The sequence below is a fragment of the Plectropomus leopardus genome, chromosome 14 (genome assembly GCF_026936395.1).
Source record: "Plectropomus leopardus strain MGB_pleo_1.0 chromosome 14, ASM2693639v1, whole genome shotgun sequence".
NCBI lineage: Eukaryota > Metazoa > Chordata > Actinopteri > Perciformes > Serranidae > Plectropomus > Plectropomus leopardus.
The window spans coordinates 8,479,035-8,492,798 of NC_142189.1; the positions used below are offsets into that span (position 1 = coordinate 8,479,035).

The 13,764-nt window shown below is 37.4% G+C and overlaps 2 protein-coding genes across 15 annotated transcripts in view; one reads left to right on the top strand and one right to left on the bottom strand.

The window, feature by feature from the left end:
* Nucleotides 1–642: 642 nt before the first annotated feature.
* On the top strand, nt 643–7,489 carry ccdc170 (coiled-coil domain containing 170). Its single transcript, XM_042500234.2, has 8 exons — nt 643–775; nt 1,566–1,748; nt 3,125–3,415; nt 4,225–4,425; nt 4,511–4,684; nt 4,918–5,160; nt 5,390–5,593; nt 7,161–7,489. Exons 1-8 carry the CDS (start codon nt 749–751, stop codon nt 7,422–7,424), a joined length of 1,587 nt encoding a protein of 528 aa, XP_042356168.2. The 5' UTR covers nt 643–748; the 3' UTR covers nt 7,425–7,489.
* A 166-nt stretch (nt 7,490–7,655) lies between these two features.
* Nucleotides 7,656–13,764, bottom strand: part of syne1b (spectrin repeat containing, nuclear envelope 1b) — a 101,101-nt gene continuing 94,992 nt past the window's right edge. For 13 of the 14 annotated variants that reach the window (XM_088087704.1, XM_088087708.1, XM_088087716.1 and 10 more), the window contains 4 exons: nt 12,423–12,635; nt 12,094–12,186; nt 11,083–11,141; nt 7,656–8,734 (listed from right to left, as the gene is read on the bottom strand). In XM_088087704.1, coding sequence (XP_087943830.1) covers nt 8,491–8,734; nt 11,083–11,141; nt 12,094–12,186; nt 12,423–12,635 — 609 coding nt within the window. In that variant the 3' untranslated portion in view covers nt 7,656–8,490. The remainder of the gene's footprint in view (nt 8,735–11,082; nt 11,142–12,093; nt 12,187–12,422; nt 12,636–13,764) is intronic. The other variant, XM_088087715.1, reaches the window with a different exon arrangement.

Here is a 13,764-nt window from a genome sequence, read left to right on the forward strand (position 1 = left end):
GAGGTGACGCAATTACGTATAACGTACAGTGTTGTGTTCCCCGATCACAGACTGTCAGGCTCTTTGAGCCTTCTCCAGCGGTGTGCCCCTCAATCAAATGGTCCTACGCAGATTAAGTAGTATGGGTTATCCGACATATTATTAACTACTTACATTTGTGTTTCAAGATCGGTTTTAAGAGTTTTATTAGTTTTTAAAGCTTCAACTGGTCTTGGCACTAGTTGTTTATCAGATTTGCTTTTATCTGATGGGCCCTCAGGTCCTCTAGCAATGGCATTTTAATAATCTCAAGAGTTAGAACAAATAGTCGTGATTTCATATTATTTTATTAATTATATATATATAACTTTTAATCTCTTTTGTTGCCTTAGAAACAAGGCTACCTGAAAGTCTAAACTCGGGGTAATAAAACCCCTCGTTTCAACTGACCTTCACATTACGTCATAGATCCATGATTTAGATCAGCTTCTCGCATTCATATTTATCGTCATTTCATGCTTTTCATTGACCTGTCAGATATTTTAAGATATACATTGCATTTGATTTGCATCCAAAGATTTGTTTTAAATTTATTTATTTATTCTTATTTTTTAGAATAGATAAAGTCTCCAAATGTCAGCTGTTCCCCGCTACAGCGCCCCCTCTGGTGGAGCCTGGTGCAGTTTGTGTTTGGTGTTGCCAGGTGACTTTTTAAAACACAGAAACAAGTCTCCACTGTATATTCAGTCCCACTGCAGCACTTTTAATTATGGAAGTTATGGAAAACTCTGATGAGGTATGTTAACACAGCAGTTTATTAAAACGTGTCCATCATTATTCTCATTTCAGTCTAACATGAAGAAAACATCTGTGCTGTGGTTAATGTATTAGCTGTGTTGAGGTGTTCTGTGTATGTGTATGCTCCATTTATGATTATTATAACTATGTGTTGTATATTATATTTTCATCTAAAGGAGAGAATTACTGTTAGAATTTGAATAGATTGTAAATTTTATAGGGGAGGTTTTTAATCATTAAAAAAAGTAAAAGGGAATTATCATTACATTTAATTCATGATGTTTAGTTATTTTTGATGTGTATATATATATATATATTTTTTTTTTTTTCTTTTCATTTTGTATTGTGTTCCATGTAATTCTTAGATTTTGTTGCATTAATGTTGACTCACTGGTACTATAAAATGTTAATTTGGGTTTGGATTTTTTTATGTTTCCTTTATTTAACTGGATTTCATGCAGTTTTAATTGTGTGTAAAAACTAAATAGATTAACAAATTAAAACTAAATATAAGCAACTTCAGGTTTCTTAACTTCTCCTGCAAAATTCCTGTTTGTTATTATCTACCTGTTTTTAATCAAATCTTGTGTGCTAATTAATTTTATTTTATTTAATTACATTTTATTAACAGAAATTCATTTTAACCCCTCTTTATCATACATATTTATTATTAGACATGAACTAAATTGTACCCTATGTTGGCATCTTATTAACCAGGTTTTAATCTGTAAATGTAAAAATATCCCACCAGATTATAATATAACTCCTTGTTCTTTATGGATTATTAGGTGGATCAGTCTCACGAGAGGGAGAGGCTGAAGATGAGAATCGCTGTTTTGGAGGAAAGTGTGAAGTCCTGTGAGGTGGAGTGTAAAGCCAGCAGGGAGACGGTGCTGAGGCTGGTCGCCGAGCTGGACCGAGAGCGGAGGAAGACCGCCAGCAGTGCAGCAGCTCTCGACTCACTCAAAGAGGCAATTACACAACTTTAGAAATATAAGAAAACTACGGCTGTACATACATGTTACTCCTGTGCGCTGAGGCAGCCAGAAAATGTTAGAAAACATGAACAACTTTCTCCAAAATCCAAAACTAGAGTGTTAAAACTCAAATTTATATCAGTGGATGTAACGTCTGTAGCTGCTCCACTGTCAATTTTTGATTTTTGATTTGATTTATTTTAAACATTTAAAAAAGGAAATTGAGAATTTATTATAAAAACAAGCAGACAGACAAACAAAATAATATTTACAGACAATTAAAAACATAAAGCAAAATAAATGATCAAACACATGATGACTTAGTTTAAATATTTGAAAAAGAGTAAGAATAAGTACAAATTTATTTAATCCCAGCCCTACTCCATAAGTCATTGAATTTTAAGATAAACCTATACTCTAATTAATCAAACATATATGTATGCACCCACATACACAAAATCAAAGATTTACAATTTTACTAAGATTATTATTACAGAAAAAAAGAGAAAGATGAAATAGCACACACACATATATATATATATATATATACAATAAAGTGACCAAATAAATAAACAGTAACCCTGTAAACATCTGGTGATTGTCAAACTCCCTTTCATCCTTTTACCTCATCAAAATCACGTTTTTATGAAACATTTTAAACATTTTATGTTTAGATATTGTTTTAGCTCCACAGATTGATAAACAAAAACTTTTCCTGGAAGTACAAACACTGTATGTTTTGAAATTAAAAATTTCCTCTTAAATTCGATCACTGAGCATTTTGTAAATATTCCATGGTAGCGGGTTATTCTGAATTGGACAGGATGTTATAGACAACACTGAGAGCAGCCCGGGAAATGTATGTCTTTACATGTTTTAATATGTCTTCATGTCTTCTTTGTCTTTCATGTGCAGCACTTGGTGCATGTAATTTCTGTGTAGTAAAGCACAGTGGGCTGCATGTCTTACATGAAAGGTGCTATACAAGTAAAGTTCTTTATTATTATTATTATTATTATTATTATTATTAATATTATTAATATTATTATTAATATTATTATTATTGTTATTATTATTATTATTATTTTCAATTGCCACATACTATAACAAGGAATGCCAATAGAAGAAAAAATATATATTTAAAAAAAAAGGAATAAGTTTATAATATTAATATAATATTAATAACTGTAATGTATACTCCCCACAGGTTAATGACACCAAAATAACCCCCAAAATACAGAGGACATAGCCTCTGTTTCTTAGCTCAGTTCTGCATGGAAACTACTGACAACCATATATGAATTTTCCTCCTGATCATGGTCCTTTATTAAACGTTTGACATCAGTGTGTAGTGTTTGTACCTCTCTCAGGAGCTGGACGGACTGGTGGTGGGAAGGAGGAGTGTTGAGCTGGAGAGGGGGACCCTGATGGAGAGGCTCGACGCCAGCAAGAGAGTCATCGAGGCAGCTCGGCGAGAGTCCCTGTGTTTGGAGAAACAGGCGGAGGAGCTTGAGAGGAAGCTACAGTCGAGCCAAGGAGAGACGCAGGCAGCTGAGGAGAAGCTGCAGGTGTTCCTGAAAAAGGTGGCAGGTCTGCTGCAGGGGAAGACCGAGAGCGTCGTCCTGCCCGCAGAGAAAGACGTTTTACAGCAACTGGATAAGGTGAGGAAGGGATTTCTTAACTCTTAAAATGTCAAACCTCCAGCAACACTTCAAACAACTTTATTTTGAGACCCCCAAATCCAAACGCATTGGTTTCACAATAAAGTTCTAATTTTATTTAACCCTTTGAAACCTGAACAAATTGATTTTCTTCAAAAACATGAGGAAAAGGGCAATAAGCAACTTGCACAAATTGCAAATAAATGAGTAGATTTACATGATTTTTTTTTAAGCTAGGGAAAAATGTCCAGGTATAAAAGAAAAAAAGCTAGGGGAAACTATATTTTTTTATTGTTAATTTATTTATTTGTTTACCTTTTTTTCTCTCTTTACAAATGAATTTTCAGGTGATTTTCTTGTATTTTTACTAATTTCTTGCTAACTGCAAAATGGCCCATGTTGAGTTAAAAAAAAATGTCAGGGCCTTGTTTTTTCTAATCAAAATCCCCAAACTTTAAAGGATTTTAAGACTCGTGGGAACCTTGTATTGAAGCCAGCTGTTGTAAGGTTAGTTTTATACATTTTGTATACTTTGTAACATGAAACCTATTTTCTATGTTCATAAAAAGTTTAAATATATCTCTGCAAAGTAGTAAGATATGCACTTGGGAAAGAAATATTAAAATACTCAAGTACCAAAAGATTGTACCTAAGTGCAGTATTTCAGTAAATGTATTTGGGTGCTTCTAAACACTGCTCTTTACATTTAAATTTACAATAAATCTCAGGTTTCCATGTCTTAAATAAGCACTCTCTGACTACTACTCTCTGACAAATACCAGCATCCTTACTTTATTTGTTGGAGGCAGTCTTGGTCGGAGATGGAGGCGAGGCTGCGTCACGTCTCCGAGGAGCTGAGCGAGCAGACGGAGCTCCAGCACGGTACCCTGCAGAGGGCTCAGCTTGCAGAGCAGCAAGTCCAGGACCTGAGGGAGAGACTGCAAGGCCTGGAGACTGAGCTGCTGACGGCGGACGTGCATCGTGACGGGCTGAGACACAGCAAACAGCATGTGAGTAAAGTCAAGGAAACAGAAGTTCCAGAAAAGCATTTAAATTAGAGCATTATCCCGTCACACACATCCGTGTTTTTAACAGTATGAAGAGTTCCTGGAGCAGCTGTCTGAGACTATGAAGGTTGACAGTATTGCTGTGGATTTAGGCTTCGACATGAGGCTGAAACTCATCCTGTCTCGTGCAGAGCAGCTTGTTAAACAAGAGACAACTGCTCTGGTGGAGAGCAAAAGTCTCACCTACAGCCTGCAGCGAAAGGTGGGCTACACAAATAGTGTTCTTGGCATTTGGAGTCAAATTGCTGCCAGTTTTATTATCTTTAAATATTACAAATGCTGTTAAATAACCAATGACAATCTGCTAAAAGTGTGCAGATCCCATTTTTTTATTCTAGTACTTATGAAAAGTTTAAATGCACAAATGCATCAGTTGTTGTGTTTGCATGACCAGTGATACACCAATAATCAGACTATTTTCTTTCCCCTCAACAGTTTAAGTCACAAAAAGACCAACTAGAGAGCAAAGGTCTCCACATCCAGCTCCTGAGGAAGAAGGTGTCGGAGCTGGAGGAGGAGAAGAGGAGTCGATCAGCGTTGGCTGTGGAGCGAGATGATGCTCATCTGGAGGCCAGGAGGCTGCAGAAAAAACTGGAGTGTCTCCAAGGCGAGCTGAAGGCTGCCAGGCTGTCCAACACTGAGCTCAAGGCCCAGCTGTCCCACACCAGTGAGCTCAAGGTAGAGGGGAGACGGGTTCAGGCTCCAAAAATTAAATCTAGAGGACTTTTCACCTCGTAATTTATCACGTGTTTATGTTTATATGTGTGTGCATGAAAGGAGAAATGCTTCGTAACTGTATAAATTATGTAAAGCAGACTTCTTCTGAAAAATTAGTATATAGTTGAGTATCAGAGTATTCAAGAGCAACTGAATAACTTGGTTGAACACCTGTGTCTGACGTGCCAAGTTGAAAGTGATGGAACAGAGTCAGACCGTGCAGGAGCAGAAAAAGAGGCTGGATCGGCTGGTGGAGGGGAAGGCCAAGGTGGAGAAGAAGCTGAACACGGTGAGCTCCGACCTGCAGAGCCAAGAGAAGAGGACCAGAGAGGACCAGCAGCAACTCAGCGCCCTCAGACAGAGCCTGGCTCAGCTGTCTGACCAGGAGAGAGAGGTGAGGGAACTGTGAAAATGAAAAAGCTTTGTGCTGTAACATCTGGACACAGAAAGATGAATATGAATACTCCATTTGCTTATCAACTACTCACCCAGTGTTACACTGATTTTCTAAAGAAATCTTTGTTTTTCTTGCATGCTTCCACAGTAAACTAAAATCCAAAAACAGAAAATTCTTCATGAACGTGCACTGGTCAATTTTGAGATTTTGGGCTATTTTGCATCTAAAACATTTCATCTTTCAGACTAGTGGGAAAAAACATATAAAATACACATTAAAGTGTTTATTTTAGTTCAGATTTTTATTCTGAAATTTTATGCAAAAAAAGTGCATATTTAGTGCATATTTAATTAAAAAATGCTTCATTTTCATACTTGAACTTTAAATTCCAGAAAACTTGTGATACAGAAAATAATTGTCTTGAGTTTTATGGCGATATTTATGAGTTATAATTTTTACCCTTTTCATCTGTAGTTTCTTATCTTTGGTTGACTGAAATTTTACAATACAATATCTTTAAAGGCCTTTTTCTTTAAATTAGTTTTTTTCTCATACTCTGAAGTACAAATCTCCTCTTCAGTAGCACTAATATATACAAAAAGTTTTATTCTTATCTATATTCTGAAAGTTTTTACAAAGGGGTTTATTCATAGCCTGATTTATAAAATATTTTATTCTTAAAAAGTTTATTTTTTTAATGGTTGTTGACAGTATTTTCTGATTCAGGGAGTGATGAGAAAAGATATCCTAAATTCCTTTCGTAAAAACACAATGAAACAATTATGAACAAATCAAATTTTCAGATTTTTGTTTGTATAAATGGATGCAAATTAGTATAAATTTAACTACATAATGCTTATATTATTTGTTACTACAGTGTTAGCTACAGTTTTCACCCTGCTCACCTCGAGTGTTTCCTCTAACTATGTAAAAAAAATCAGTTTACAAACTTTCACACGACTTGTGTAGTTAAATCTGAGTCTCATTTATCCATATTGTCAGTATTTTCCAGCCAGACAGATGGGGAACTGAACTAAAATGCTCTGGATAACGCCAGAGTGCATTAACAAAACAGTGATTTTAAGTCCCTGAACATGAAAGCTGCTGGTCTACAGCTGCCAGGATCAATTACTTTGTGTGCGACTTTGGTTCGGATTCAACAAAGTAAAACTACACAAACAAAGTGAGTGACTGAGGCAGCAGTAGACCAAGTTCCTGTGTTCAATGAGGTAAAATTTTGTGAATGGAGCCTGGCTTTGAGGAGTTTCACTTTTAGTTAAGTTCCCCGTCTTAAGGTCCAAAGGCTGTCTGTTTGGGAAGTACTGAGCATACGACTGGATAAATGAGACCTGGATTATACTGCACGAGTTGTGTGAGTGTTTTCCAACAGGACATCCTATGACTTAAATTCATCAAGAATTGTATCAGTTTTTTGATTCCTCATTTACCGTGGAGGCATATGAGAAAAAGTTCTCTTCACAAATGCAACAAAGCCTTCCTTTAAATTACAGATTATGCCTTTAAAAGATCAAACTGATTTTCTTTTTTTTCTCTTTATTGTTAGTTGTTAGATTTCAGGATGGTTGTTTCCCAGATGTTGGGTCTGGATGTCACCGCCCCGGCTCTTCCAAACTGTGAAATCATCAAATTACTGGAGACTGTTCTTCACTCTCATCATCACCATCACCACCTTCATCATCATGTTAACATGCCCTGGCTCTGTCCTACTCACCAGAGGCATCCTCTCCCCCAAATCCAGGACCTTCCTAACAGCTCATCCTTGAATCTTTCTACCTCCAGGTCTGCAGTTTCCCTTCATGAAGCATAAATTCAGACATTATGCATATGCCAAACTGCACTTAAACTGTAAATGTTATATGTTGGTCTAAAAAGTATGTGAAAATAAACCTTACACAGAATCAAATAATGTATCAAACACTGTGTTTTCCTGTTTGCGTTTTCAGGGAAAGCTCAGTATAAATATGATTCACCAATGATGCACTAAAAAAACAGTAGAAATGTAAAATCACATTAAAAAAATCAAATAAAAAGACAAATATCAACATGAGGATTTGGCATTCATTGTTTTTGATGGTCGCATATACATACATTTCTCATATTAATTTTGAACTATTATATACACATAATCCATAATAATCCTGGACTGTTATACATTTGATACTGAACTGACAGTCATACAAAATATACAATAGTTCTATATGTCATAGTTCTCAATCATAAAGTCGTATTTTATATTTCGTTTAAAAAATAAAACAGCAAAATGTATAAAGACCATGGGATGTTGAAGGTTAAACTCTTGAAATGTTTCTGGCTTTGATAATAAAAACACATGACTTGGCTTAAAATGAATCTCACACGAATCGATGTAATTCAAGTTAAAAACGGACCGTTTCCCACAGACACAATGACGGATGTAAGTAAATAAAAGAACTGCATGCCAAAATACAGGTAAAAAAATAATTGCAATGTAAGATATATTAAATGTTTTTTGTTGTTTGTTTTTTACAAATGACTTACAAGCAAATTCACAGGCTATATTTCAGCATTTAACTTTGGTGCTATCCACTGAAAGATCTCCTCAGAGAAATACAACATGTATACGCCACTGATTTGATCTTCAGTTCAATCATCCAGCAACGTCCACTGTGCGTGTCTTCAGTTTTGTTTCACCAAAGATGCTCCTTAATCGACACAGCATTACACAGAGTAACATAGTGAGATGCTAGTGCTACACACGAAGATACTGAATGTAGATGGCAGCTGTTTTTCTGCAGTAAAAATGGATGACCAAGGTCAATTTTTGCTCCCAACGTGATTCCAATTCAAGTCATCATGATGCGAGAACACTGAAATGAAACCCTCTTACAGCCGGCCTACACTGGAGGTGGTCCATTAGTGTAGCTGAGCATCGGGTAGAAGGAATGAGCAAAGTTGTTGGACTGAGCGCAGTAGTCCTCCTCGGTCATTGGCAGCAGGAAGGCAAAGACCACTAACAGGAGCAGGAAGAGCTGGAGCGGCAGCGCGACCCAGAGGACGCGCCACAGAAACGAGGACCAACGGACTGAAGGTGTCTCCGAATCAGAAGGGAAGGAAGCGGATCCAGCGTCGCTGCGAGACCTGCTCAAACACACACGCATTCACAACACAGCACAGACTGATGTTTAGTGATTCACATCAGTCGATAAGTACAAACAAAATCCTATCTGGCATCTGAATCCCTAATTTCAAAGGTATTTATTATAGCAGCCTTAAATGTGGTTTTCCTTTCTGTTTGCAAAAATAAACTCAGCAAAAATAGCTAAAATTGAATTAGTCTAATTCAATAATCAAGCTGCACTTGAACTGCTCTGTAATCTAATATTCTCTCCATACGCTTCATTATTTAGGTGTCGTCCACCAGTTTTCAATCCAAATAAGAACTCAGTTCAGCGACAGAGGAACTGTGTGACAGTGCTCGACACAGGCACCATGCTGTGTTTGAAAGACACCAACATGGTTCAAAGCAATGATCTACATGCTGACTGAGACTGGGTGGATAAACACAGTTACACAGACAGTCACAAAAGCAAACATACTGTACAATCCTGCATCAAACAGATACATTTAATATGCGAGCTTGCATTCCTTTACAAAGGATGTTAGGATAAAAGACAACAGGCATGCTGCAAGAATCAGCTTATTAATTTGATCATTTTTTAAAGGACTTTTTGAAAGTTTGTCCTGTTGAAAAATGCAAAGCATGCCGAGGTAAGAAGAGCGTAGCAATTAGAAAGTTTCTTTGACAAGGTTTAGGTAAGCTTTTTTGAAAGGGTATGTTTGGTTTTTTTCAACCTTAATTGTATTTTTCAGTGTTTTTGTGTCTAAATAACTCATGGGAACAAAATTTTTGAAACTGTTCCAAAATTGTGTAGCAAAACAAAATCAGATGTAAACACTCGAGGCATGTTCGCATCAGTAATTTATGTCCACTAAAAGTGTTTCTTTTTGACACTGACAGGCTCAGATTTAATGGTGTCTGTCAACATTATGGAAAAGATCCCTTCAAAGAAACATATTTTTGTTAAAGAGTAAGACCGTTTTGTTTAACTTAACAGCCTTGAAAATCATCATCGTCAAAATCACTAGACTCCATTTAGGTAAACAGTCGTTTTAGCGTTTATGGTGTATATTTAATGTAATAATGTAATATTTTCACATCTTACTGGGTGAATTAAGAGTTTCTTTGAACCAAACAAAAAAGATCTTACGCTTTCACAAAAAGGTCTATCTTTGTTGGGCTCCTCTCCATTAATTGTGAGACACTTAGAATAATAATAATGAGCCTGTCAGTGGATAAAATTAACACTCGGATGTAAATTGACAGTGCACAAATGCCCCCAGTATTTACAACAGCATGTTTTGCCATTTCCGACTGCAACACGCTCATCAATACTAGATCAGTTTAAAAATGTTGTTGTTGACATTAGTCACTTAGACACAAAACATGGGAAAATAAGAGTACAGGTTGAAAAACACCAAACTTAGCCTTTAAAGGAATAGTTTGGGAAATATGTTGATTTGCTTTCTTGCTGTAACATTTACAGTCACCATCACCCTCAGTAAAAACTGTCTTCTTTCAGCCTAAAGGTTTGGAAGCCACAATCAGTTACTGGGAATTATAGTAAAGAAGTTTACACCTACCTACTGTGAAAAAACAAGTGATTTACTTCTTTAAATTATGACAAAAACAGGCCCGCAGCGATCTCTAAACTTGTTTTATTAAAGTGATCCCTGATTTCAGGAATGCATGGATATTAATGATGTATGATTAACATTAAGGTGGTCCTATGTTGTCACCAAAAGTGCCCCTTACCACTTCACAAATGGAGACCTGAGACTCACAGATGACAGACTGAGGGGGGGTGGAGATGGCAGAAAGTCGGTGAGATAGCAGCAGAAGAAGAAGAAGAAGTAATGTCACACACACAAGAGAGAGAGAGCGAGAGAGAAAGAGAAACTGCAGCCTTTGCATTGTTCATTGCAGACATTTACTGGCTCGGCAATTTGAGAAAAAAAGGGTGTGTGTGTGTGCGTTCAGTAACAGCGAGGGAGTGTTAGCTATAGAGAAATATTTATGTTAAGAAATGCCTTCTGGTTAACGATATTAAGCAGCCGAGGACATTGGCGGAGAAGAGGCCTTGCACCATCCCTTGTGAAACTCTTTTATCGAGGATGTGTGGGCTGCATTGCACCTCGTCACAGAGCCTACACAGAGCGTCTAGACGTACAGAAGATGATGGAATTCACTATCATGAGCCGCTAATCTGGCACAAGCTTTAAGAAAAGCTGAAATTGGGATTTGTTATTGTTTGAAAAAACAGCTGTTGTTGGGGGAGGATTAGAAAGCATGAATCGGCCTCCGAGTGCATCATGGGCTGATGAGTTCCATTATCTTCTGGGTGTGCTAGAAACCAACAGAAAGGTACCTGTGGTGTGGACTGCTCACAGAGGGTCCAGGCTGTGACAGACTACATTTGCCCCGTTGCTGTTTGCAATGAACAGGGGGAGGGGGAGGTAAAAGAAAGAAAGTATGTTTCAGTCCAGGCAAATCAAGACAAAGCTACCGATGAAAAGAAAATCCCAAAATGAAAGAAGAGCAGCAACAAAATCATGTGTGAAGGTCGATTTTGTAACCCGTGATAATAAAACAAGGAATCTGGCTTTTCAAAGTGCACGACTACTTTGAAGTGCTTCGGCTTGTGAGTGCAACAAACTGCAAATAGGAAGCTACAAATTATGCAATGTGATGGATTTTGTTTTTTTGATAACAGTGACATTTAGTAACATACACATAATATAAGCAGACATGCTTATTTGGACTGATATTTAGATACATTTTGAATCAAAACTGATGCATAGAATTCTGCTTTCTCAGCCTACAGTGTGAAAAAATATGATATCATGCTTTCTGCATTATAAAACCCCAGTTTTTACACTTTTATTGCACATTTAGCAGTTTTATAATAGCCAGTATTCCTGACAATAACACTACAGGGATCAAACTAGAGTGAGAAGAAATTAGAGGAAAGTCTATTGGGAGAAAAAGATTTGTAGGAAGGTTTTTAGTCTGGAAATACTGGAAGAGAAAAAAATGACAGCTAGGGCAGAACTGAAAAAGTCACCCAAGAAAAAAAGAAGGAAATAAAAGAAGTTAGAAAGAAAGGATTCCCCAGCTCTCTGGCAGGTATTTGCTCTAAGAATACACAACATGCAAGAAGAGTAAAAGGCTGGAAAAAAGTTCAGAATTCAGAGGGAGGGAGTGTAAAGCAGGTTGTGGAGGTGTAAAGAGGTGTGAGGAGAGATCTTGGGATGGCGGGGGTGATTATGGCCTTCAACGGGGCATTCGGGGCACAAGTTACTGTATGCACTGTCTCGGAGGGGTAACTGAACACCTGGCTTCTCACAGAGCAGCATGTACAGGTAGACGTGTACGTTACCGATCGTCGTCGACTTGGTGTACTCCTTCCTGATACAGGACTGAGGGAGCCGGACGTGTCCAGGTCATCAGCAGACGACCAGGATGACAAATCCTGACAAAGAGGAACATTTACATGAAAAGAGAAAAAGAAAGAGATACATGAAATATCAGACAGTGATAGGCAAGTAGACCAGATATGGTGTTCCAACAAAAATATCTGCCCCCCTGACAAAAGCTGAAGTCCTCTGTTTTAAAAGTTAATATCAAAACATTTATATTAAAACAAACTAAGTAAAAAAGTCTTTAAAGTCCTAAAACAGTATAGGTTTACAGTAAGTGCAGATCTACCTGTTGACTGCTTGTGATGTCCAGAATCTTGGCCAGCTCTCTGAGGTCTCGGGTCACTTCCTTTAGCAGCAGTTTGAGGCGGTTCCCAATAACATGGACCTTCTCTTTGGCCTCCAGGCAGTCACTGCCCTGAGAGTTGACCAGCAACTGGAGGGACATGTCTTGTAGCGAGGCCACTTTGAGCTGGGAGTCCAGCAGCTCCTGGCGGATTTGCTGTGGGGATTAGAAATTTTGCGACATAAATTGTAAATCAACAGCAGAACTAAGATTCTATGTTGACTTCACTCTCTGAAACTTGGATCTCACATGCGAGCTCAATGACTCTGTAAGGGTTCATGAGAGGTGAAATGCCTTCAAGAAACACAAGCAAGTCCAGTTGCCTATGATATAGCTCTCTTAAGTACCAGAGAATCTTCATCAACCGAGAACTGTAGTTGTATTTAGTGTTTTTCTCTTGTATTTAAATTAGGGTACTTTGGTCTATAGTGTTTAATCAGGATGTAATTTTTTTTTACTGTTAAAAACTATGACCTTGAATGAAATTAAATTGGAAGCAAGCAATTTTTTAACATTTCCCCCCAGCATTTCCAAGTGGTGTTATTGTTAGCGCTACGGTTGCAAAGGCAACTGAACCATTTTCCATTTTCCTCAGAGCCTAATAACAACTAGCACCACAGGACACACTGAATTTTGTTTTCCACAGTTACTTTGCACTTCCTTTGTGCTGTAAAGTGTGCATTATTCTATGGCCATTTCACTGTGCAATCATAATAATAAGTTAACTCCAAAAAACACACCAAGAGGTGGTGAGGTGCAGCCTGTAGTGAGCATTCATGCAACGTCTATGGAAAGCTGCGGCATTGTCAAAGTTCCGCAAAACTAAAAGTCTGGCATAGTTCGGTGGTAACATGCAGCCAGAAAATACCGACAGCTTATCAGTAAAAGCAGTCCTGTGACTCCTGTGACATGCTGACTTTTGTAATAGTTTCTTTCTGCTTGAAACACGTGAATACACCTGCCAGCCACTGAAAAATGTAGTTATTCAGAAGGGCTGCATTTCATCTCTGCTTGATGTGTTTTTGTGAAAAAGCAAAAAACTTGTATATTAACACTTACGTTTTGGTCAAATATGCTGTTTTTTTATACATTATCCAATGGTGGATTTAAAGAGTAACCCCCATTATGTCATAATTGTTTTACAGCTTTGAATGTAACAATTTGTTATATAGACAACTATATTATCGATTAAGATTATTGAGATATTATCAATTACTGGCCAATAATGGGTAACAAGAAAAAAGAAGAAAGTAAAGATATTGTAGGTGTGGGATAAGAAGCCACA